The sequence below is a fragment of the Erythranthe guttata genome, chromosome 14 (genome assembly GCF_056151865.1).
Source record: "Erythranthe guttata isolate IM_541 chromosome 14, IM_541, whole genome shotgun sequence".
Lineage (NCBI taxonomy): Eukaryota > Viridiplantae > Streptophyta > Magnoliopsida > Lamiales > Phrymaceae > Erythranthe > Erythranthe guttata.
Window position 1 is genome coordinate 15,133,760 of NC_142546.1, and position 26,284 is coordinate 15,160,043.

Sequence of the window (26,284 nt, forward strand, 5' to 3'; positions counted from 1 at the left end):
CAATATTATTATGTATTTTATATTATAAGATAGACTAGAAAATTTGAAAATTCCGAATTCCACCGAACATTGTTGTTATTATTTGATCAACATATTTCGATATGTCCCTCAGGATTTGAGAAAGGGAAAATAAAGTCTTGTAAAATACTATAAACATAAAGTTTCAATCTATGTAGTTCGAAAACATCATTTTTTTAGCTTTTCGTACGCGTTTTGTGTCCGATATTCGAGAACACCTGTTGGACACCTTATGGGCCATTTTGCAATTTCTAAAAGTTAGAGACACGTTTGAATAGCAAAATTTTAAATATTTTTGTTACTTCCCTAATTATTTACATGATCAATTATAAAATTGACAGTTGATAGTAAAATATATTTTAAATATGTTTGTACGAAAATATAAAAAAATAATTTATATATAATAAATAAAAAAAACTTATATATTTTTATATAACATATTTATAAATATACCTCTATATTTTTAATATTTACACCCCGTAGCGCCGTTTTCGTGTCCATGCAATATATATAGGTTCCAATACTTCTTTGATTTTGATTCACTAATTTTTTTTAATAATAATAATAATTTTTCTAAATAAATACTCTCACCTAATCCACCTAATCCAATCCAAAAACTTACTACATTGATCAGATAAAAAAATTAAGTACCGTTCCAACAGAAAAGAAAGTAAATGCAATTTACTTTACCAATCAAAACCCTTTCTTCCATTTTCAAGTTTCCTTGTTTACCAGCAAAAGCAGGACAAAACCCAAAGTAACAGCTGTAAATTAATGGTGAGTCCTTCCAACCGAGTTGCTCGACTCGCCGCGGTGAAAATGGAGGTACGTGTTCGTCATATATATATATTTGCATGAGAGTAAAACCCTTCATTGTTTGATTGTTATTATTATTATTACTGTTATAAAGTATAGATCTGATATTTTGAACTACTTTTGTATAGGCCTGCACGACGGAACATGCTCCGGAAAACGAAGAAAGTCGACGCGCTGAATTCGGTTCGAGTTCTGAAGCAGCTGAAGCAGATGAAGACGAAATCTGTTATCTTTCAGGAAAGCCGTATTTCGATATTATTATAGGAAAAACACATCTCAACCGCCCCCGTGGACTGGTAACTACTCTCGATCGGCTCTCGTTTCCATTATTTTCTCTTCCGCTAATTTTTTTTTCTTCTATTTTTCATATGCATCAGTACTTGTATTAATATTGGATTCTATTCACGGAACCGCGCTCTTAGATGCTACCAGATTGTGTCGGATGCAACATTCAATAATATTAACGTGTTTTTATTCCGTTAGTGAATTTAGTTCGACAATCGACGAATTAATAGCGATTCTTGGTGTAATCCAGGGTAATGTTGGTGCCATTATTAACTATATTAATCCATGGCAAAGGAAAGTTAACGAGTAGTACTTACATATTTAACACAATTTATAAGGACTCGTTTGGTTGGGGAAATTAACCATGATTAACTAATAATTGAACTGTGTTTGATGTTTGGTAAACCCAATAATTTTTCTGGTCGATTCAGAAATATTATTTTATCATGGTCCATTTTGCCTTTTAGGGAGATTATGTATTGGACTTTCCAAAGTCCAATAATACAATTGGTTTTCATTAGAGTACTTTATCTTATCTTGGCAACCAAACGAGGCCTAAGGCCTTGTTTGATTGGGAAGATTGATAAGATCAAATAATTAATCTGATGCAAACCCGATTGTATTATTGGACTATGGAAGGTCCAATACATAATCTGCCCAAAAGGCAAGATAGGCTGTGATAAAATAATATTTCTGGGTCGACCGGGAAAAATATTGGGTTTACCATACATCAAACAAAGTCCAATTATTCAGTTAATCGTGCCTAAGTTTCTCAACCAAACGAGGCCTTATAAGAAAACAAAGCATAATTTTTATTTACAGAAGCGGCCTTCGTTTAATTTGTTTGTTGATGACAGTACCCTCCTATAAGTATGACTCAACGGCTTCCTCGTGCCACGATCCCAGCTGTTCTAAGACACGGTGGCAAAACATGGAACATGTCTTATTGTGGAGACGCGGCTCGGCCGAGGTTCGACTACAAATGGAAAGCGTTTGTGGCCGACAATCATCTGAAGGTTGGAGATGGTTGCGTTTTCGAACTTATGGAGTCGGACAGTAGAAACGCCGTATTCAAAGTTATGATCGTGAGGGGCGAGATTCCGCCTGAACTGCAGGCGTTGATCGATTCCCGTGGTAAGTCCGAGGCGGTACCTATAGTTATCGACTAGAAACTCAATCTTTGTCTCGTCTGTAATTCGCTCGTTTTTTTGCGTGTTCGTATCGAGTGCTGTACGTGCATTGAATATTGGTGCTGTAGTTTGTCTTGCGGATGTTCGGATTCGTGAGTTTCTAAATTCGGGCATGTAATAGATACTGGATGGGAAAGGGTGTATACGCCAAAAGGTTAAATGTTTGGGGTGTGTTTACTAAAAGACCAAAGTTCAGGGAGGTGAATGCAAATTAGTAATTACCCTTTAATATCGCAAGATTGAAATAGTTGTTCTGCAACACTACATTCATTATTCATACAAATAGTTGCTCTTCCTCAATTTGATTTAAGTGATGTGAGTATGTAGCCTTTAATTTCTTTTTGAATAAAAATTATTACTATAAAAAACGTAAATGTTTAAATATACAAATTTCCTTTTAGTTTCAAAAATGATTTTTGTGAATAATTTATATGATATTTTTTTTTAATCCATAATTGCACAAAATATTTGAAATATATATTGAACTTTGTAAACTGAACATCTAACAGGGTGTCTGGATAATTTTTTTTCTAAGAAGGGAAGTCCTGTAATTTCACTAACTAAGAGGGGTTAAAATAAAATATTAACACAAATTAAAAAAATTAGCCCCAAATTTTGAAAGGTGCAGCGATATGAAACCCTAGGCACAATCAATTCAATTTTATTTGACCATTCGTCTCCAATTTGAATTTTCCTTTTCACCCGCAAAGCCAAAACCCCCAAATTAACAACGGTAATATGTTGGATAATTCAAAACAAGACGCGGTGCAAAAGAAGGTTCGTGCGCGTAATATTTTTTTATTATTTTTTATTTTTCTTGAGGAGATAATATTGCATTGCATGCGAATAAAACCCTTCAATTTTTTTGGGACAAAAAAAATCAATCTGTAATTTTGAATTTCTTCGAAAAAATTGTAGCAGAATTAAATCAGTTGAAGAAGGTAAGATAAAGTTGTAAGCTTTGTTTTGATCAGCCAATTGGATTTATTTATTTAATTTTTTTATTTTTTATTTTTAATTGGAGATATGATCGTGTTCATGTACTTTGTTCAGACACAGGCTCCAGAGCATGAAGAAATCGGAAGCACTCGATTCGATTCGATTTCCGAAGCAGCTAAAGCAGATGAAGACGAAATCTGTTATCTTTCGGGGAAGCCATATTTTGATTTAGTTTTATCAAAATCACATTTGCTGCCCAATGGACTGGTAATTACCCTTGTGCCACTAACTTCTTTTTCTCTTGATTGCTACGTAATTGTCGAGCTTTGGTTTGTTGCATTAAAAGAATCAATCGATTCGTAGTAGATCGGTTTTTTGTGATCCAAGATAATTTGACGTGTTTTCGATTTTATATGACATGTGTAGTAAATAGTAATATTGGATTGTATTTGCCAAATTCGGATATTACCGGATTTTGTCGTCCCTCCGTTTTTATAGTAAGTGTCGTTTATCGTAAATTCACACAGATTAAGAAACCTAATAAATAGCCTCATTTTTATGGAAAATCCCCAAATTGCCCTTTACGAAACTATTAAATGAGCTTTTAATATCTAAACAACGAGCTTGAACAATAAATGATAAAAGGGTAATTTGGGGATTTTCGTGCAGTGATCTTACTTACGTAAGTCTTTGGTTATTTTTGGCAGTTCGTGCCTGTCACTATTAGTAGCACGCTTCCTCGTACAACTGTCCCTGTTGTTCTAAGACACGGTGGCAGAACTTGGAACATGTCTTACGTCGGGAACGTGGTTCGCCGTAGGTTTGACAGCCAATGGAAAACATTTGTGGCCGACAATAATCTGAAAGTTGGAGATGGTTGTGTTTTCGAACTAATGGAGTCTAGCGGTACGAATCTCATATTCAAAGTTATGATTGTGAGGGGCGATATTCCACCTCAATTGCAGGAACTGATCGATTCTCGTGGTAAGTCTGACGAGGCACCTATAGTTCTCGACTAGACTCGGTTCATTGAATTCGATGATACAGTTATATGTCATAGAATTGTACGTCTCGAATATCTCTAGTTGACTCTTGATGAAATCTTCGACTTATTAATATTCATTTTACATGTTCGTTTCAAGTCTTGTTGATTGTTGCTATAGTGTTTGGGAAATTCATGCAACCCTAGGAAAAAAATACGAAAATTTACGAAATGTGACAAAAATGAGTCATCGAATGATTCTAATAGATCTTGTGATTTTGGGAATAACCCGATTTACGGAATCTTAAATCTAATTTTTCTATGATTTGATATTGATTTTTATGAGTATTATTAATCTTAATCGAGACGAAATTCAACTCTCATCATAAGATGAAAATGATTTCAACAACGTAGTTTGAGTACTATGTTTCTGGTGTTTCTCCATCCGTTTGTACGTAGCCTTAGTTCTAAGAAAAAGCAACGAACTAGAAACGAAACCTAGCAACGAGATCAACCACCACCACACAAAAGTATCACGGTAGCAATCCCTGCCAACACACACCGTCGATCCATCCCTCGTAGCAGCAATCTTGTCTGAATTTCCTATGTTTGCTTCGTATATTAGAGCTGCAAGAAGACTGTAGAGTAGCGATCCAATCGGAATATTCGTGATTAGAATATTGTGATTTACTCCAGCTCTGTTCGGACCAAATAATTCTGACGTAATCGAAACTGCTGCTGAAAAGACAAAACCCGAGCTTAGTCCGATCATGGCTGTGGCAGTGACAAGTGTTGCCTTACTGTCTGAAAAAACGAGCAGGAGAAATGCAAATGGCGTTGGAATAAGGGCCAATGCGAGCCATCCGGTTCTTGCGTAATAAATCTTGCTGCATTATTTTAAAAGGTATGAAGTTAGAATTCGTGGGCAAAAATGGAATAATTTATTTTGTTTCAGTTTTACCGGTACCGTTTCGACTATTAATGTGATTTTTGCCTTTTTACATTCCGAACTTGACAAAAGTCGAAAGTCAGCTCAAAGGACAACAAGTTCAGTGTTTTGACTTTTGCCAAATTCTGACTGAAAAATGGTTAAAAATTAGGGTAAATTACAACCAACCCTAGGTATGATAAAATTACGAAAACCCCCTTCTGTTTGGGTAATTACAACAACCCCTCAACTATAAATTTTCTTACACGTCCACCCTTACGGTTTCAAATTTAGTGGAATCTTCCTGATTATATGGAATATTGTCACTTTTGTACCCGTTTTATTCCATTCGAGCTCCACATTGTGAAGCAAGATGATCATAAGATGTGTTTTTTGGCTTGTATATATCAGATTGTGGTGCATCAAAAACTATATTTTTACACATAATGAGTACAAATTAGAGCACATTGCACGGAATCTAGATGATTATGTTGAATTTGACACCATAAGGGTAGAGGTGTAAGAAGATTCATAGTTGAGGGGGCTAAATGTAATTATCCAAACAAGAGGATTTTTTTCGTAATTTGACTATACCTCAGGGGGTTGGTTGTAATTTACCCTAAAAATTATAATCGCATTCGAAGTCGGAACTGTACCAGTAAAACTGAAACGACATTTATACTTACTGTCTGAAGAACTCTGGGGTAGTGGAAAGTAACCGACCGAAAAACGAGCACGCGGAATAGAGAGAAACAAGGGAGCCAACATCCGAATGAAAACCTAGTGATTCCGAAATCTGACCGAGGTTGTTACTGTAAACCAGCCCTAACGTACCTCCACATAAATACGCAACATAGTAAAGCCAAAAATCCCGACTCCGAATCAAAACCCTAGTCGAGTGTTCGTCTCCGAGCACAACTCCCCGGTCTTTAAATAGATCATTCGACTCGCTGTCTGAAAAATCATTAGGGCTTTGAGTTTCAGTTTCTTTATCGACACTAGAACCTTCTAGATCGAATCGAACTAAGTGGGGAAGTACTACTAACAGAAATATAGCTCCAGATAAGACGAAACGAGCGATGGATACATTTGTCGATATTGGATTTAGAATGAGGAGATATAGGCCTGTAATAACTGCTAGTGCAGTTAGGTAGTAAAAGTTGGTTGGGATGTGGTTATCGGATGGGGATGCTTCGTTGGACAGGTGGCGGGTGGTGATTGGTGGAAGAGACACGATGGATGTGATTAATGGGATAACGGCGTTAAGGAGAAGGTATAGTTTTTTATCGTTCGGATTAATTGAATTTGCTACGAGGTTGTATATAGCAGCACTTAGACCGTTGAAACTTACGCCAAGGGATAAAGCTAGTGCCCTGTTTGTTTCGAAACTTTTTATGCAGAGAACGTAGCATACTGTGTTGAACCAGCAAATGCTACAGCCCGATAGTAACGAAAGTAGAAGCACCTGCAGAAAAAAAAATCAGAAATCGCAAAATTCGAAATTTAGAATCAAGAATTAGTGTACAGTTTTTTTTTTAAGTTTTATTGTTCGATATTATTTACTCCGTTTTGAATTTGGTTGTCGTTTATGGTTTACTCGATGAATGTCGGAAACGATTATTACGTAGGGAGTGTTTGGTAATATTGCATATCGAATTATCAATTCGATTAAAGTAGATTATAGTTCCTGGAAAGATTGCTTTGCTTGCAAAACAGTCATTGGAAAAATAAGTGAAGGACAGGAATTTAAAAAATAAAATAAAAAAGGGACTTAAAAAGTTATTTTTGATAGGCAAGCATTGTCCAATTAAATAAAATAAACCATGATATTATTATTATTATTCGATTATTTGGTAAAATATAAATAAAAGCTTAATTAATAATATTAACCACCTAAATTATGGAAAGTTAGTTGTCTTATGTTAGGTGGAACCAATACTAGTTCACCAACCCTTAATGAACACCAATTTTGCAGCAACTCCATTTACATTCTTTTTAAAATTAAGGCCACCCCAAAAGTAAGGTCAAATTACGGAAAAACCCCTTTCGTTTGGATAATTACAACCGCTCTCTCAACTATGAATCTTCTCACACACATCCACTTTTGCGGTTACAAATTTAATGAAATTTTATAGATTATGCGGAACATTCTCCCGTTTTACTCCATTTCAGCTCCACATTTGGAAACAAGATGATTATAAGATGTGTTTCTTGACTTGTAAATATCATATTGTGGTGCATCAGAAAACTGCATTTTTGCATGAATCGAGTACAAACCAAAGAGCATTCCACGGAATCTCGAAGATTCTATTGAATTTGACACGATAAGGGTGGATGTGTAAGAAGATTTATAGTTGAGGGGTTCGTTGTAATTACCCAAACAAGAGGGGGTTTTTCGTAAATTAACCTTTAAATGGAGAAATTGATTTATTCATTTTCAAGAAAATATATCAAAACAAATCTAAAACAATTTGTATGCATGAAAATTAGTAGCTTGTAAGAGGAAAAAATAATAACTAAGAGAAGGGCAAACCAGTATATAAGGCAAAGAGATGATCTGGTGAATGACAAGCCATTGGAGACCATAACCGAAGAGTCCGACGAAAGCAGCGAAGAAGAGAACAAACCATGTCGGAAAATACAAGAGAGAAACACCCGAGCACCAACCGAATGCCTTTCCGAAATCGGAAGCAACCGATAAGTAGTTGAGCTGCACCTGAGATATTCCTAGTGCCGATTTCATGTCGCTCGAGTACGACGAAAAGTCCAAGTTTGTTCCGGTGAATGCTTGTATCCATATTGTCGCCACCAAAACCATCCATTTTCTTGATTCTCTTACCATATTGTTTGAGAGAGAGAGAGAGAGAGAGAGAGAGAGAGAGAGAGAGAGAGAGAGAGAGAGAGAGAGAGAGAGAGAGAGAGAGAGAGGGCCTAACTAACATTTGACCTTTGATTGTGTGAATTTTTAATCAGTTATACAATGTGTCATGGAATTTTATTAATAATTTAAATAGGGGAGATAGGAAGATATAAAATTGGCACATTTTTTTGGACCGGCTTTTTTGAGCGATGTGGTCAAACGTTAGTGTGTCGGGTTTTATTACAAGCAAAAACTCTTCGACGCTCAAGTTAACTTTCGACTTAAAAGTTGCTGGAAAAAAATTCAAAAGTGTATTAATAGAGTTGTATATTGTGTACCTTAAATTCTTAAATTAGGACAAATTATAACTGTGAACTGATTTTTACGGTATTAAAATTACGAATACCATTCACTCACCAAACTCCTTTCTATCTCTAAACCCACCTGAACCTACAAAACCTCCAAAATTCACAGGAATCCTCGCAAACTCATCTCAAATCATCTCAAAATCATTGAAAAATTGAAGATAATTTCTACTCTAAATTAGTTATAAATCAATTATTTAATGTTTATTTTGTTAATTACATGTTAAAAACCCAAAAAGTCAAAATGTAGGTGTTTTTTTTTTCTTTCCTAGAGGAGCTCGCCACATTTTTGTTTGCAAATCTCTTCAACAAGATGAGTTTCGGTACGATTCAAGATATAATAGCTTCCGATGATTTTTTTTTCTAAAGAGAGATAAACGAAAAATAGTAAAGTGAACGATATTCGTAAATATGGAACCATAACTGTTAATGGGCTTGAGCCTATTGCATAGACTTGGCCGATAAATTAGGGCAGATACCACGCCCAAGTCGGGCGCCGGCTGCATGAACGGACGCCCAAGGTGGGCGTCCGTTCATGCAGCCGGCGCCCGACTTGGGCTTTTGTTCAAAATTTCCGAAAATTTTAAAAGCCCTACAAATCGATTTGTAGGGCTTTTAAACATGAAATTGGTTGCAAAATCGAGTTACCCATTGCATATAACACATGTAGGTGTTGAAATTACCTGAAAAAATCGAAGCCCAAGCAAGAAATCGGTTGATTTCGATATTTTTCGGAAAAAAAAAAATTTTCTGCAAATTTTGGAATGGGGTGTTTTTGGAGAGAATTTAGAATTTTAGGGGTTTTAGAGAGATAAACTGTTTTTTACTTTGAACGGTAAATAGCAGTTATTAAACCGTAAAGAGCATTTTCTTATATATATATATATATATATATATATATATATATATATATATATATATATATATATATATATATATGAGTAAACTGCAAAAACTACCCCTGTGTAATCTCGAAATAGCAAAAACCCCCCTGTGATAAATAAACTAGCAAAAACCTCCCCTGTGAAATTATTTAAATAGCAAAAACCCCCCTATGGAACTATTTGAGGGTTGACTTGATATAAAAAGACACAAATACCCATGGAGTCTTGCAATTAATAAATTCTTATATTTTATAAATATTTTAATTATTTTATTTAAAAAAGAATCAATTTAGTTGTTTACTATTTTTTTTAATTTCGAAACAAACAAATTAAAAAGAATAAATATACATATAATATGTATATATATAAATACATTTTGAGGGACAATTTTGTCATTTCAAGTCTAAAAAATCAGCTAGGGGGGATTCTGCCTTTGACTAAATTTCACAGGGGGGTTTTTGCTAGTTTATTTATCACAGGGGGGTTTTCGCTATTTCGAGATAACACAGGGGTAGTATTTGCAGTTTACTCATATATATATATATATATATATATATATATATATATATATATATATATATATATATATATATTATATTTTTATATTTACAACGTCTCCAAAAGTCTCCAACAAAGCATGGAGTTCAATTCGAAGATTTATCAACCACTGTAAAAACCCTCACACAATTCCGCAGTGTTCGAATTCTTCCCAATTCACATACAAACAGGGTGTAGCGATAGGAGAGAAAGAGGAGAGAGATTGCACAGAGAGAGAGAGAGAGAAGACACTGAAAAATGGAGGTGGAATTGGAGGCGAGGGTGAAGCCATTGGGTTACAAAGTGAAGGCTATGTCGAGAGAATCCCCTGCTCAGAAGGCCGCGCACGTGTTGGACACGGACCTCCGCAACCACTGGTCCACCGCCACAAACACCAAAGAATGGATCCTACTCGAGCTCGATGTATGTTTACGTGAACTCAATTTTACAAATTGCCCCCTAATTTTTGGTGTTCTGGTGGTGAAATTTGATTAGGGTTTTTTTTGATGTTTTTTCCCGGCTTGACTTTTAGTTGATTATGATTCAATTTTAGGGATTGAAGTGATCACCAGTTATAGAACCTTCAATAATTGAATTGAAAGAGGGGGGAAAACAATGTTAACAAGTAAACGTAATCTGGTGAATTGTATGCGAACATCGATAGTCTCGATAACCCTATTTTCGCCTTCGTTTGTGCATGACTACCTTTCCTAGTGGATGTTTTGTACTGGAAGAAGAGAGAGACTGTTTGTTCTAGTAGAAGTTGTTGAAGATTCCATTACGTGTTTATGTTTGGTTAAACCTGTTGAAATAATTAAAAAAAAAAAAAAAAAAAATCGACAGAACTGTTGCAGGGTTAGATAGCGTGTGGTACAATGGGAGTTTGATTTTTTATTTATTTACTTTTTGAAATTAAAAGCTGACACGCGGACAAGGCTTTCGTGAATGGTAATTAAGGGCGTTATTTGTTTATTCCGGCGTTCATACATTAATGCCTAACTTTTGTTGCCCTTTTTACTGATCGAACATTATCTGTGCTATTTTGAGCTAATGCATTTTTTTTGGTTCGTTACAGGAACCATGCCTGCTTTCACACATAAGGATATATAATAAATCCGTGCTGGAATGGGAAATTTCAGTTGGATTACGTTACAAGGTTTGTGAAAAATGGTTGTCGATAGATGTATTCAGTTTCGGTAGTTTACTTCTTCAAATATATGTAATAAATCAATTGCGATTGTGTAATCCATGGGAAATAGTAATTGATCCTTGCGAAATATCCACTCTTTTAGTGCCATGTCCATTTTCTAAGTTCTGTTTTCATAAGGATGTTGAGGTTCTTTTTTTTTTTCCTAATGATGATGTTGTTATTTTATATCATAAATGTTTTATTTGAAGTAGTTGGTTGGGTTTAACCGAATCGAAAGCGTTCGACTTTTAGAATCTTATAGAGGAAACCAGGCATATTTGTTTTTGCATTATTAAGTAATTAAGTCAGTATCCTAATATTACTATGTGCACGTGACTATTTTTGTCCTAATATTACTCATGAATCATAACTCATTTTGCCATAATAAAATGGGTGCTGCTTTAACTGTGAATTCTTGATTCCTTCGGTTTGCAGTTTTCATTTCCACATTTTACATCTTGCCATCTTAAATTTCTAGCTTCACCACTGTGTTTTTTTCCCTTTCGCGAGTTGTGGTATAGTTTTCGCTGTGACTCTTAAAATTACCTCATATTCTTGTGGAAGCTTTATTTTATCCTTTGAGGTAAGATTTTCCCTTTACACATTTTCTTTGACAGCCTGAGACTTTTGTTAAAGTTCGCCCCCGGTGTGAGGCACCTCGGCGAGACATGATATATCCAATGAATTACACTCCGTGCCGCTATGTCCGGATATCTTGTATGCGTGGAAACCCAATAGCTTTATTTTTTATTCAGGTATAATTGGAATTAGTACTGCATCTCTGCTTTATCATTTAGCTTATTGGCCATTTCTATGTCCAGTAAGTAGCAATTTTATGTTTGGCAATTTGATCTTTGGCTGCTAATAATGTCTTGCCTACATGATATCCCAAATATTACATTCAGTATTTATCCAATTGCAGCTGATTGGGATTACAGTTCCAGGTTTAGAGCCGGAGTTTCAACCTGTTGCTAACTATTTACTACCGCACATAATATCACACAAACAAGATACTGTTGATATGCATCTTCAGGTGAACTAACAATACAGTAGCTTACGCGAGTAAGACAGCTGCTCGTGATTTTTCTAAGATCATTTATAACATACGTTTTAGCTGCTCGTGATTTTCTAACTGTTCGTTTCTAGTTGCTTCAAGATGTGACGAGTCGGTTGGCCAGGTTTCTTCCTCACCTCGAGGTATAGATAATAGAGTCCACTATATTCTGAGGAAAATAAGTCATGTACTAAACTTTATTTATACTTATGAATTAATTTCTTGCAGGCTGATCTTAATAGCTTTGCAGAAGATGCGGAACCTAGTATGCGTTTTCTTGCGATGCTTGCTGGTCCGTTTTATCCCATCCTTCAAATTGTAATCGAAAGGTAGGTGAAGCTCCTTTTAAACATGCCTTGGTTTCTATAAGTAATTTTCTAACTAATTGTACTTATTAATTTTGAGGGTGTATGAATTTTTTTAACGCAGTGAGTAAATGAATGCTTTTTCAGCAGTAGGTTAAAACTGGCTCTTTTATGTCATTTGCTACGGTTTTGGCAAAAGCTTATGTAGTTCATGTAATGTTATGATCCTTTCATTAAGACTATGGTTTAATTTTTGTGGAGAAAAGATCTGGATAGACTTTTGGGTTTCAGATCATATTATAGATTTGCTTAATTGAGAAAAAATATGCAAATAATAACTTCTCCTTAACAAGCTTGCTCCATGTTTTTCATAGCCGAAGAAATGGTTCTTTGTTATAGTCTTGTTCTTCTGGTTGGTCTTAGGGATGCGGAAAGTATGCAATCAGATTAAAATACCAAGAACGGGGGTAAAATACTTTAAAAGTTCGTTGAATGTAAAAAATGGTGCAAGTATTTTAAAACATGTTAAAAAAAAAAACCATGAATAGAGTTCTGAGTTAGTTTCGGTGAGTGTTCATGAATATCGATCTGCCTCATCAAAATAACCCTTCTGCCTTAGATTTATTTTTTAGATAAAAGTATCCATATATTTGAAATTACTTAAATACCCTTTTATGGCATTTACAGAGAAACTGCAAGGCTGGCTCTCAACATTTCCGATAATGAAGCTTCTAAGACCAATCTCCCATCAACATCTTTGCTCGTTTCTTCAAATTTTGAGGTACTGCACTTGTTTCTGTTGTTACAATTTAAGTTCATGAAGTAAATTACACCTGAATTAGCGTGGGTTGATGACTATTTTATCGGTGACTTATTTTGCTTTCTTTTCCCTGGTTTTTGAGAGAGAGAGTTCGTGGATTTTATGATATTAATTTCGTTTCTCCAATTTAAAACAGAAGGAATTGATTGCTAATCTTGCTTTTTCTCTTCTTAGCCAAGAAGATCGAGGAACACATCATCTGTTTCCCTACCTATATCAACGCACTTGGTATTCCGCCCCGATGCAATCTTTACACTCCTTAGAAAGGCTTACAAGGATTCTAGCCTTGGGAATGTGTGCAGAATGGTGAGATTTGCTTGGTGTTTCCTTATCTACCTTTTTTTGTTTTTTTTAATTGGAAAAGAACATATGTGATTCCATTCATTTCTTCTCTCCCCTGTTTTTGTCTTTATTCGGGACTTGTGAATTTGTAGGCATCAAGAATTCTTATGAAGTTCGTGGTGCCCACGACGCTGCCCGAAGTATCTACTGTAGCTGATGAGAATCCTAAACATGATCATTCTGATCCGATTTCCTTGTCTGATTATTCAACGTTGTTCGGGGAGGAATTTCATGTACCGGATGATTCTTGGGATCTGATGTACCTTAATGTATTAGATTCTGCATCAGTTGAAGAAGGAATAATGCATGTTTTGTATGCTTCAGCTTCCCAGGTTTGTTACATTCAAGTGTAAGCATTATTACGACATATTGGCCGTAATAATTAACTATCTTTATTACATTCTTGTTTCAGCCTTTGCACTGCAGTAAGCTGTCTGAGAACACACCTGAGTTTTGGTTGGCATTGCCACTAATTCAAGCATTGCTTCCAGGTTTATAAATTGAAACATAATATTTCCTCTTCTTTATATGTGTAAGTTCTTTTTGATATCATCTTTATGATATCATAGGCATACACAATTCATATGAGCACAAGTTTGTTTTAATATCTATGTTCAGTTTCACTGTAATCACGAAATGCAGTCCCCTACTCATCTGATCTATAATCATCCTCTTATGATATGATAATCATAAGCTATAGATATGAAAAGAAGTACTCTTTTTTTTTTTTTTTTTTTAGTTTAAATTTTTTTTTATTGTCTAATCAAGCTTCAACAAGAGCCATAATCAACATTTCTTACAAGAGCCACTAGAACATTTATGCTTTTTTGCTGCGACTAAGAAGGCTGCATTTTACGAAAACACAGTGTTATTATAAAATCCAAAACGGCATCCTTGTACGCAAAATAATTAATCTTGTAATTTCAACTTGGCATTTTGTATTGGAATCTGTTACTTCTCTTCCCATTGAAACAAAGAGATTTTAGCTCCTTTTGGTTCTAAATCTTCGATATATATTCATATCCAAAATTGGTACACATTTCAATCAATTTTTTGCCTAGAATCCAAATTCACCCAATTCGTTATCCAGATGTCTCATTTTCCATTACACCTAAGACATCACTCTCCATTCTTCCTTTCTCCATATTTTTAGTATAATTGTAACATATCTCTATCACAATTTCCACTATTTAAAAATAAAACCAGACACAATCCTAGCATATCCAACTTTTAGAAACAACTCATTCAAACCCATTTGCATTTTCATTTTGATTATAAAACTGTAAATTATTGGGTATTCTGTATTAGTATCTAACTGTATCTGGTTACGAGATAATATTTTTGTAATTTAGTGATCTTCATTGACACATCCGTCTCTTTTTGGGATGCTCCAGCACTCCGTCCTACTGTCAGCAGTCCTTACCGAATTGATGAAAACTTCTCTCTTTGGAAACAAGCATTGGTTCAAAATGCACTTTCTCAGGTATTAATGCTTCTCTTTGCTATTTGTTTTTTTCCCCGTTTACTATGTACTTATGACTCTGGTAATTGTGATTGCAGATTGTGGCAACTTCGTCTTTGGCGATTTACTCTCCTCTTCTTCGGGCTTGTGCTGGCTATTTAGCATCCTTTTCACCATCACAGGTTAGTTGCTGGACTCATGGATATAGTAAAACTTTATATCTTAGTGTAATAATGGTTATGAAGGCGGATCCATTCTGGGTGAGGGGAATGAGTTAGTTTTTCATCATTTCAACATCTCTTTCTGTTGGTCGTTGACATTAAATATAACTGTTAAATATTCTTGTTGATTTTCTCAATTTGCAGGCTAAGGCAGCATGTGTTCTTATTGATCTCTGTTCTGGGGTTTTAGCACCATGGATCGCTCAAGTAATTGCAAAGGTTGTATTAGTAATTAACGAAAATAATATGCTGTATATAGATTTTGGTTGCTTCCATTGTGCTCCTTTTTATTCGTTATCCTTTCTTATGCTACGAATTGCAGGTGGATTTGACTGTGGAGATCTTGGAGGAACTTCTTGGTGTAATCCATGTATGTCCAGTGTTTGTTTTTAAAGATGACTATATATTGGAGGTTTCTTTGTTGCACAAGATCTGTTGATATTTGTCATATATATATATATATATATATATATATATATATATATATATATATATATATATATATATATATATATATTGGAGGTTTCTTTGTTGCACAAGATCTGTTGATATTTGTCATATATATATATATATATATATATATATATATATATATATATATATTCGACTTTCTATAATTTATTTGACAGGGTGCTAGCATTTCACACGCTCGTGCACGTGCTGCTCTCAAATATGTTGTCTTGGCGCTATCAGGGAACATGGATGATATAATGGCAAAATTTAAGGTAATGCTATGCTACACAAATTCTATTTGTTCCTAAATTTTTCTTAACATTTTGAACCTCTCCCCTCATTCATTGCTTCTTCAACCTTTTTTTTGTGGTTAATTTTTAATGGTGTGTATTTCAGGAGGTCAAACACGGAATACTTTTCTTGGTGGAGATGCTAGAACCTTTCTTGGATCCTTGCTTAACCTCCTTAAAGGGCACGGTAGCCTTTGGAAACGTGTCTTCCATTTTTACTGAAAATGAGGAACATAATTGTGCTATAGCATTGAATGTGATTCGCACTGCTATAAGAAAATCTGCTGTGCTTCCGTCTTTGGAGGCTGAATGGAGGCATGGGTCGGTTGCTCCTAGGTAATAATAGCATGTAAGAATTGCATTTAAGTCGAATTTTTAATTGTTTCAAAAAGTATCAGAGTACTTACTGAAATACGACTCTTTTTGGTTCTAAAAGGATAATGTCTAACTGATAAAGAATTACATTTAAGTAGATATTGATAATGTTTAACTGGTAAAGAATTAGACATACCAAAATAACCCCAATAAGTACTAAAAAATATATGTCCTGCTTGTCACTAGTATTAAAATCATTTTCTCTTTAAGTTTTGTTTGGAAATTCCAGGACGCGATTGTTAGATTGATCCTACTATATCTGATCTATTTGACTGACTGGATAAATAAAGGAACCCAAAGGTAGTTAATTACAAAGAAAGGAAAAATGTAGTTGATCAATACAATTCGAAATTAAAATATAAGTTTGTTGCTTTTGTGATCATCAAATTAATGTATAGATTTTCTTTCCTTCTGAATGAACTTGAAAAAAAAAGAAGAGAGAAAAAAGTGAGAAATTCAATAAGCAAAATCTGGGAACGTTTATGAGAGTAATATCGACACTCCTGAATTTCCATCCTAATCAGTTTAATTTTGTTATTTTTCTTACAATGTGACATTGATAACACCTTTTTACGTACATTGGTAACGTGTTGAAGTGCTTTACATTGCAGCGTGCTTCTTTCAGTTTTGGATGCTCAGATGCAGTTACCTCCCAATATTGACGATTGCAAATTCTCTTCCGAAAATAATCAAGAAAATGCTGACGTTAAAATTGATGCTATCGAAATTAACGGGAAATTAGATATAGCTGACGATGCAAGTCTTCTCTTTGCACCACCGGAACTGAACAGAACGTCCCTTATTCATGTTCCTGCCAGCACGGAAACAAAGACTTCAGGTTCAAATTTCGACTATGCCAATCAGAAGAATATCCCGTGTGATGCCTCGTTAGATGCCGGTCAGAATATTGAACTCGATAATTTGCTGACTGATTATTCACAACTAATGAACTATCGAGATTGTGAGATGAGGGCTTCCGAGTTTAGGCGTTTAGCTCTGGATTTGAACTCACAGAACGAAATTACTACTCAGGAGAGTCATGATGTAGCTGTAGAGGCTTTGCTTCTCGCAGCAGAATGTTATATTAATCCATATTTTATGCTGAACAAAGTCCATCCCAAAAGTTCCAGCAAGAACGAGGGACCCGCAGAAATGGAGAGAATTTTTAGACAGAAAGATTACGACTTGAAACTCTTGGATGATATTGAGAGGAAACGTGACAGAGTTGTTCTCGAAATTCTGATCGAGGCAGCTGTGTTAGATAGGAAATATCACAAAGTGGCATCAGAGGATGTTGAAGGGGATGAGGATGTTGTAAGTTTGTCAAAACAGGATATTCTTTCCGCAGATGCTGTTACCTTGGTTCGTCAGAATCAAGCCCTCCTATGCAATTTCTTATTACAGCGTCTGCAGAGGGATTTAGACGGCGAGCAGCAACCTAGGCACGAGGTTCTGATGTGGTCTCTTCTGTTTCTGTTGCATTCAGCAACTAAACTATTCTGTCCACCTGAGCATGTGGTTGATGTAATATTAAATTTCGCCGAGTCCTTCAATATGCAGTTGAAATCATTTCATTACCAGCACAAGGAAGGAAACTCGCAGTTGAACCGGTTTAAGGTACAACATCGATGGATCCTTCTTCACAGATTAGTCGTTGCTTCAAGTGGTAGTGATGAAAGATCTGCACTTTCGATCAATGCTCGAAATGGTTTTCGGTTCTCCAATTTGGTTCCTTCTTCGGCATGGCTGCAGAAAGTTCCGACCTTTTCTTCTTCCGCTTTTCCGTTGGTTAGATATTGCGGTTGGATGGCTGTTGCACGAAATGCAAAGCAATTTATCGAAGAGCGGCTCTTTCTTGTTTCTGATTTGCCACAGTTAACGTATCTTTTGTCTATATTTGCAGACGACCTTTCTCTAGTCGATAACATAATCGAGCGGAAAAATACTAATATCGAGGATGAATTGCAACTGCAATCTTTTCATGCTTTATATCCGGATATCAGTAAACTTTTTCCTAATCTGAAGAAAGAATTTGTAGCGTTTGGCGAAACTATATTGGAAGCGGTTGGTTTGCAATTGAAATTTCTCTCTTCCTCCATTGTCCCTGATCTGATGTGTTGGTTTTCCGATTTATGCTCGTGGCCCTTCATTCAGAACAACAAAAAACCCAATTATTACTTCAAAGGTTTCGTTGCTAAAAATGCAAAAGCTGTCATTCTGTACGTACTCGAAGCAATTCTTGTTGAGCACATGGAAGCAACGGTTCCAGAAATTCCCAGAGTGGTGCAAGTGCTCGTGTCTTTGTGCAAGGCGTCTTATTGTGATGTGTCGTTTCTAGATTCGATATTGATGTTGTTAAAGCCGATCATAGCGTATTCTCTAAGTAAGGTTTCCGATGAAGAAAACTCATTAACCGAAGCTTCATTCGACAATTTCGAATCTTTATGCTTCGGCGAGCTCTTCGACGCTATTAAATTTAGTGATGAAAATCGAGGTACTCAAATGGAGAAAGGAAAATCTAAAGCACTGATCATATATGTATTAGCTTCCGTTTTCGGTGATCTGTCCTTTCGTCGGAAAATCGAACTCTTACATTCCACTGTATTATGGGCTGAATTTGCCTTCTTCCAGGGATCGAATTCCTTTCATGATTATCTTTCCGCGTACCAGATTCTCATGGAAAACTGTCGGGACCTACTCATTGCTACATCAAGATTACGGGGAATCATTCCTCTTACTATTGCGTCACTTTCCGATTCTGATCCTTCCAAGTCATCGTCATGTTTTCTCAAAGATATTTGCAACCCCTCTTCCCCTACAGAGGTGTCGGAGAAGTTTCGTCAACTGAATTCGGAAGAAGTGAAGAGTTTTTCGAAAGAACTAGACGCGCTTATTACCAAACTTTATCCAACCTTAGAGCAATGCTGGAAACTACATAGCACAATGTCCAAAAAACTTGCTCTCGTGTGTGCTGAATGTTTCGTGTATTCAAGGTGCTTAAGTTTGAATATAGACGAGCTCACGGATTTTTGTGGGACCGGTCTAAAAGGACTGTTTGAAACGATCTTGATTCTTCAGGACAAACATTGCTGGGAGGTTGCCTCTGTATTGCTCGACTCACTTATTAAGGTGCCTCGATTTTTCCGTCTGGACAATGTGATTAGTGGAATATGCTCGGCTATCAAGAACTTTTCGAACAATGCACCGAATATTGTTTGGAGATTGCAAATAGATAAGATGATGTCACTGTTGTTTGAAAGAGGCATAAATAACATATGTCGGAACGAAGCTTCTCTAGTAGATTTGTTCTGTGCACTTCTTGGAAATCCCGAGCCGGAGCAAAGATATATTGCGGTAAAGCATTTGGGCAGACTTGTTGGCCAAGATGTTCTTTTGTCTGAACAGATTTTGTCTCCTTTGGTTTCGGCTACATGGGAAAATGTTGCATTGGTGGCATCTTCAGACACGTCGTTGGTCTTAAGGACAAATGCAACGGCACTTCTTATCAACTTTGTACCTTTTGTCGAGAGGGTTAAATTGCAGTCTTTTCTTGCGGGAGCTGAAAATGTTCTTCAGTGTTTGACAAAGCTAGCACAACCTTCTTGCTATGGCCCACTGACACAATTTTCGTTAGCATTGATTGTAAGTGTTTGTCTTTATTCTCCATCCGAGGATATCTCACTGATTCCTGAAAGTATTTGGAGAAATATTGAAACATTTGGAATCTCTGGAAACGGTACATTTTTGTAAAATAATTTGTTTTGGACTTGATATTTAACGAGTACTGCAATTTTTATTTTATCTTTTATTTTTTGTAGATAGATATTGCACCAGTCTCGAGAAAGAGGCTTGCAAAGCGCTATGTAGACTCAAAAACGATGGAGAAAATGCTAAAGAGGTATGCAAGTCATGGGTATACAACTATACAAGTGTTACATTTTTCCATAATTTACATGTCTTATATTTTTTGTTTATTTTATTTTGGATGCAGATTTTAAAGGATGTGCTTGCTTCAAGTTCGCCAAAGCAGGAGATTCCCGATTTTGTAACTACACGAGAATCCATCCTTCAGGTACCTTGTAAATGTGTCTTATTTTGAACCTTTTACATGCATTGATTGCGAATGATTCAGAATTTAAATGGAAGTGAAGCTAAAGTTCACACTTCTATGTTTCACTGTTTACAGGTTATTGGTAATTTAACCTCTGCGAAATCGTATTTCGATTTCTTCTCAACGGAAGCTGACCAAAACATCATGGTCAGGCTTTGTACCCTTATTACTTTATTACCTCAATCTACTTAATCAAACAATTAACAGCTCTTTACATTTATTTCAGGAATTAGAAGAAGCTGAAATGGAAATGGAGCTTCTGCAAAAAGAGCATCTACTACCAGCCTCATCTTTTGAATCCCAACCCTTTTTGTCCAGTAATATTATCTCTTCCTCATATGGCTTTATGTTTTTATTTTTTATTTATTACCGAGTAATTCCTCCGATAAGTCACTTACTCTAATTCATTTACATATTTGCTAATTTTAATTCCTTTCAGCCTACACAAGGGGTGATCACCGGTTGCAGCAAATAAAAGATGGAATTAGATCCATGTAAGTGCTGTTCATTTATTTTTAATATTTCATGTCAATTTGTTTCTTTTGAAGAAGTTGGTAGATTTTGCATTGTAAAATTTAATTGTTGTTTTTTGGCAAAAAAATTCCAACAGAGAAAAAGATAAACTCAGGGAAGAAATAGTAGCTCGGAGGCAACAGCAGCTTCTTCTGAGGCGGGCCCGCCAACAATCTTTAGAGGAGGCAGCTTTACGAGAAGCAGAATTAGTTCAGAAGCTCGATAGGTATTTCATCTTTATTTACAATACTATGTGTAATTTTATTTAATTCTTTTTTTTTTAAATTATTATCAGAGAGAGAACAAGTGAAGTAGAGAAGGAGCTCGAGAGACAGCAGTTGCTGGAGGCTGAACGAGCGAAAACTAGAGAATTGCGTCACAATCTTGAAATCGAGAAAGAAAAGCAAGCACAGGCATGTCATTTTTATATTTAATGATATATTTGGAATGAGTAATTTTGCTTTAAATTTGTGTATTCTTGATAAAAACGAGTTCTTTATTTTTTTTTTTTTATTGCGCAGAGAGATCTCCAACGGGAACTTGAACAAGTGGAGTCCGGAATCCGACCATCAAGACGAGAATTCGCAACCTCCAATAATACTAGGTAAGTCCGTCTTTATTTGTATATCTAAAATACATCAATAAAAAATTTGGGTGAATTACACCTACCTCACCTATATCTACACCCCCTCAAGTTTGGAAAATTACACAAACGTTTGTGATGTTTGATTCCCTCCAACACTTAACCCCATTTTGACCGTTGGTTTATCGAAAAAATTTCAAATGCCTCCCCTGGAGTTATGTGTAACTACATCCACACACCCCTTAAGTTTTGAAAATTACACAAACACCCTCGATGTGCGATTCCCTCCTGACTGTTGATTTATCAAAAAAATTCAACTGCCTCCTGATCTCATGCTTAAACATTGCAAATAGGGCACGAGATAGGTACCGTGAGAGAGAAAACAGCAGAGAAGGTAACAACGAAGGAGGCAGCTTGAGGACAGTTACCACTCTACCGCTGAGGGGCTCTTCTTTCTCAGGCCAACTTCCGACTATTCTGCAATCGCGTGAAAGATCGGACGAATGTGGAAGCAGTTACGAGGAGAATTTTGATGGAAGTAAAGATTCGGGTGACACTGGTAGTCTTGGTGATTCAGACATGGTTTCGGCTCTTGAGGGGCAGAATAGTAATTACGGGTCCGGTCAGAGACATGGATCGAGAGGTGGCAAATCGAGGCAGATTGTTGAGAGGAGAGAAAGGGATGGGAGGCGTGAAGGGAAATGGGAAAGGAAACACTAGTGTGAGTAATTTTTTGTTTTAATTGTGTCAAACTGTAGAGTATGTAACCTTTGATGTATTATTATTTATTTGCTTGCAATATGTAGATTGTGTATCATTTTTTCTTACAATTTTGTAATCAGGAAACTTAGAAATTTAAGGTTTGTGACGATGTAATTATTTCGACAGTGCTATTAGGGGTGGAAATCGGACGGAATCTGACAATTTGTGGAAAATGTTCAAATTTTTTTCGGAAGTAGCAACACAGAAATCCAAATCAAATTATTTCTGTACAAAAATGTCAATTCTTACAACAATGACAAGATAGCTTAGGGTGTCTGAGAATAAATATATATATATACATATGTTATATGTACATGTGTATTATACAGCCATCACTTACACACACATACACACACATCTCACCAACAATGTCGATTACCCTTTCGAACCCCCCGACGGAAAGGTCTACACGCCTCCACACTAAGATCAACAGCAGCCGCTAGAGCCATAAAAATAGCCGCATCCTCCACGCACGTCACGTGCTTCACCGCCAGCTGTACCACCGGCTCGCTACACTTCCCTCCACCCCTCATGCGAAAGCTCATCACAAACCCCACCACCTCCGTGGAGCCCACGGGGGCCTCCGCCCCCTCCTCCGCCGGACGATCGGTATCTATCAAGAACTCGCCTCCCTTTTCGGCATTGATTGAGACCTCAGACATGAGTAGTTCTTTATTCCCGTCGGACAAGAGGTGGAACCGGAGGAAAATGGAATCTTCCCTGGCGGTCCCGCTCCGCTGCCGCCAGGCTTCGAGCTTGCCCCATGGCTGCCAGCTGTGGGGCCGGTAGGGGTCGGGATGGACGATGAGCCAGGCTCCGGGGTTGGATTTGGACACCCAATCACAGCCAGTTGATGGAACAAATGGGGTCGTTATGAAGGCGGCAGCAATGGCTGAGCCGGAGAGATCGTGTATTTTTACTTTCCACCCCTTTCTCTCTCTTCTTTCCGCATCCGTGTGGGACCCGTTGCTGGAATTTGATCGGAATGTGCTTATTAGTGGATCTCCTTCCGAACCCCTGTCAATTTCGAATTAACTGTCGTCTAAGGTTCCGATACATGTAAGGATTTTAGTAAGAATTACTTAATAGGACTATAATACCCTTAACTACATTAGGAGTAGTTAAGGGCAAAATTGGGAAAAAAACAAAGAGAGCAATAATCGCTACCGGAACTCTAAAGTGAAATTCAAAATTTTGAAATGTTTTTGGAAATTAAAATCAGATCGGAAATCGGAATCTCATTTATATTCCAATTTCGATATATATTAAAAAAAAAAAAAAAAAAAAAAACTGAAAAACAGAAAAATCGGAAAACTCCAGATTAGAATTGGCAGAAATCGGGAATTTTGTTCCAATTTCCATCTCTAGATTGTGATCAGATGAAAATCTCGACAGAAATATCGTCGGAAATATAAATCAATCTAAACTATATTAAAAAAATGCAAAAAAAGAGAGCAAGAAATTAATTCGAAAAAAATACCTGTCACCACTAAACTTGCAGCTGAAAATAGGCTGCTTTGTCGAGCCCTGCAGCTGCACAATTTGCGGGCTCAACTTCGTCTCATCTTCGAACCGAAAAACGTATCTCGGATCAGGCTCAAGCTTCACCCTCAAGTGAAAATCTACTCCAATTCCCGTTTGGCCCCTGTTTTTGCTAATGCCACTCCATCCTTCGAAAAGAACGATTGATTTTCCCTCACACCATTCGGGGCTCACATCCAACTTAAAGGTCCCGATTTGCTGCCTTTTCACACCAACACCACAGTGTGTGCTCTTTCGACCACTAAAAATTGCTATTTCCAGACAAGCTGTCGAGGCATAGAAGCATTTCGGTGTCAAAAGTGATTTCAAGTCCGATTCTTGAAGGTAAAAGCTCGAGGCAATGCTGTGATAATCGGGATTCGTCTCGGAAGAGGGTATTATAGGGATTTGCATTTTCTGAATTGGGAAACCGCGGAGACGTATTTCACACACACATGGAGGAGTGAGTGTGTGAGTACTCGATTTTGCTCGTAGTCCTAGATAACCGATCGATAGCCTAATGAATGCCTGTGGATCCATTTTTTTTCCTTTTGTTAGAAGTCGTTTCCCATTTTGTCGGAAGGTTGTTTCTGGTTTTAAGCGCTCGTAAAAGTCTGTCACATTAGCAACTGAATATTACTAGTTTTCTAACAAGAAAATGTTCTTTCGGTTCGTAGTTTCGAATTGCCATTTTTTCCCTTGAGAAATACGAACGAAGATTCACTCCACATATATTAGGCATTAAATAGACTACACACAGACATATAAAAATAAAAATGCATTCTTGAAAAAGAAACTTTGCTAGCTAAAAATCGAAACTCCACTCGATTGTGATAACCGTAAACTGGTGGCATTTAAGGAATATTCGAGTTGCAGATAAAGAACTATACTATTCATTCTTCACAGGGGAGCTTTCTTTTACGGTTATCGAATGAACCAAATCACATAATCCGATACAGAGAAACGGTTCGCCTTTTTGTTAATTCACGAGATTCTTATTACCCTAAATATATCAATATCAGGTAAAATTCTTGCTCAATTTATTTCCTAATGCTACAAACATAAGCTCATAAACCATTTCCAGTTTCTTTTATTTTATTTTAGCCCCCCAATAAATATATCAATATCAATTTATAAATTACAGCTTATCAATTTATTTAAAAAAAAAAAAGTAACAGAACATATGAACAGTGAGTTTTAACACACAATCCATAAACTTGAACTCCAAAAATCAGTAAATTTCTCAACAAGTTAAATGATAATAAACAAAGGCGATTTTCATTTAAAAAAAAAAAAAAAAAAAAAAAGGCAGATAAACTTAAAAAGTTGCAGAATCCAACCTTTGCTATGGAAAATCTCATCTTGAAAATGCGACTTTTGATATCGTTAATCAAGAACTCATCCCACAAACCTCTGAACATTCCCATGGCGTTTTTTAACTTACCAAGATTGAATCTTTTTTCAGTCTGTTTTGAGCTTCAAAATAAATGGGTTTTTTTTCTTTATGCAGATCCAAGAAATATAATGGGAGTTAATGATCCATAATGGGATTTCGATAAATTATTATTAGACCAAAACACCAAACACACCCTCCAAGAAATGCTTATGTATGTGTATATGTGTATGTATATATATGAATGTATGTCTGCTGTGTGCATGTAATGCTTGTATGTAAGTGTGTATCTATCATTTTGTACACAAGTGCATTGTTTGATTTGGTTTCCCTTAAAACAAATATATAAATTGAGCAACTCAAATCTAATTAATTGGGTAGATTCCAAAAACAAATCACATGATAAGATTATCCAATTACAAGGAAAAAAATATTGGGAAAAAAAATGATTTTTTCATGTTGTAGTACTATGTATAATTTATATGGGAAATTTACAGTTTTGGACCATCAAATTTTCACTAATTTCATACTTGGTCCCCCCATGTTCACAATAAAAAATACATTTGGTCCATCATATTTTAATAATTTAACATTTTTTATTTTTTCCGTCAATTTACTTTTAGTCTATCAATTAAGGGGGTGCACATGCTTGGTTCCGTTAGATACTAACGGGAAAGATTAAAATATTGAATTTTTGAAAGATAAGGGACTAAATCGATTTTTCTTTTTGTGTGAATAAGGAGGACCAAATATGAAATTGAGATAAACTTTAGTGACAAAAATGTATTTTTCTCAAATTGATATTATGCATGTAGTTGTATGTATCATGTATGCATGTAGAGTATGGTGGTGGATGGATGTAGCCTGTAGGGGGGTGGGATACAGCTGTAACCAATGGCTGCTTCTCTGTGGAGATAATTGTTTACAGACAGGGCTGTGAATTGTGATTTATCAGAAAACTAATTCATCATTAATTAAATAATGGTTTTTTAAATAGTGATTAAATTAATACTATTGTCATTGTTTACTCAATTTAATTATATAATAATTACATCTTGAACATTATTCATTTTAATAGTGTAAGAA

General features: G+C 35.9%; 5 protein-coding genes across 12 annotated transcripts; 3 read left to right on the top strand and 2 right to left on the bottom strand.

The window, feature by feature from the left end:
* The first annotated feature begins 684 nt into the window (after positions 1 to 684).
* LOC105952375 (B3 domain-containing protein Os04g0386900) lies at positions 685 to 2,549 on the top strand. The gene is made up of 3 exons (XM_012975918.2): positions 685 to 843; positions 963 to 1,130; positions 1,977 to 2,549. Exons 1-3 carry the CDS (start codon positions 793 to 795, stop codon positions 2,286 to 2,288), a joined length of 531 nt encoding a protein of 176 aa, XP_012831372.2. The 5' UTR covers positions 685 to 792; the 3' UTR covers positions 2,289 to 2,549.
* A 362-nt stretch (positions 2,550 to 2,911) lies between these two features.
* Positions 2,912 to 4,389, top strand: LOC105952418 (B3 domain-containing protein Os04g0386900). The gene is made up of 3 exons (XM_012975965.2): positions 2,912 to 3,086; positions 3,363 to 3,515; positions 3,956 to 4,389. The coding sequence occupies exons 1-3, from the start codon at positions 3,048 to 3,050 to the stop codon at positions 4,265 to 4,267; spliced, it is 504 nt and encodes a 167-aa protein (XP_012831419.2). The 5' UTR covers positions 2,912 to 3,047; the 3' UTR covers positions 4,268 to 4,389.
* Positions 4,390 to 4,453: 64 nt separating this feature from the next.
* Positions 4,454 to 8,824, bottom strand: LOC105952419 (protein NUCLEAR FUSION DEFECTIVE 4). The gene is made up of 3 exons (XM_012975966.2): positions 7,692 to 8,824; positions 5,845 to 6,623; positions 4,454 to 5,117 (listed from the first exon to the last, which is right to left on the bottom strand). Exons 1-3 carry the CDS (start codon positions 7,998 to 8,000, stop codon positions 4,604 to 4,606), a joined length of 1,602 nt encoding a protein of 533 aa, XP_012831420.2. The 5' UTR covers positions 8,001 to 8,824; the 3' UTR covers positions 4,454 to 4,603.
* A 1,040-nt stretch (positions 8,825 to 9,864) lies between these two features.
* LOC105952416 (uncharacterized) lies at positions 9,865 to 22,457 on the top strand. 8 transcript variants are annotated; one of them, XM_088814489.1, is made up of 26 exons: positions 9,865 to 10,227; positions 10,880 to 10,960; positions 11,611 to 11,748; positions 11,916 to 12,026; positions 12,140 to 12,190; positions 12,276 to 12,376; positions 13,040 to 13,133; positions 13,347 to 13,478; positions 13,607 to 13,846; positions 13,927 to 14,005; positions 14,909 to 14,997; positions 15,075 to 15,158; positions 15,342 to 15,416; positions 15,520 to 15,567; positions 15,827 to 15,922; positions 16,047 to 16,276; positions 16,927 to 20,051; positions 20,134 to 20,213; positions 20,307 to 20,387; positions 20,502 to 20,573; positions 20,653 to 20,743; positions 20,866 to 20,920; positions 21,037 to 21,165; positions 21,235 to 21,356; positions 21,465 to 21,543; positions 21,876 to 22,457. In XM_088814489.1, the coding sequence occupies exons 1-26, from the start codon at positions 10,063 to 10,065 to the stop codon at positions 22,240 to 22,242; spliced, it is 6,015 nt and encodes a 2,004-aa protein (XP_088670615.1). In that variant the 5' UTR covers positions 9,865 to 10,062; the 3' UTR covers positions 22,243 to 22,457. The 8 variants fall into 8 exon arrangements, with proteins under 8 accessions (XP_088670615.1, XP_012831416.2, XP_088670621.1 ...); XM_012975962.2 differs by having other exon boundaries at positions 21,235 to 21,352; positions 21,461 to 21,543; XM_088814495.1 differs by having other exon boundaries at positions 9,876 to 10,227; positions 12,150 to 12,190; positions 21,235 to 21,352; positions 21,461 to 21,543.
* Positions 22,447 to 25,520, bottom strand: LOC105952417 (uncharacterized). The gene is made up of 3 exons (XM_012975964.2): positions 25,146 to 25,520; positions 23,765 to 24,419; positions 22,447 to 23,301 (listed from the first exon to the last, which is right to left on the bottom strand). The coding sequence occupies exons 2-3, from the start codon at positions 24,343 to 24,345 to the stop codon at positions 22,644 to 22,646; spliced, it is 1,239 nt and encodes a 412-aa protein (XP_012831418.1). The 5' UTR covers positions 24,346 to 24,419; positions 25,146 to 25,520; the 3' UTR covers positions 22,447 to 22,643.
* Between the last annotated feature and the right edge of the window lie 764 nt (positions 25,521 to 26,284).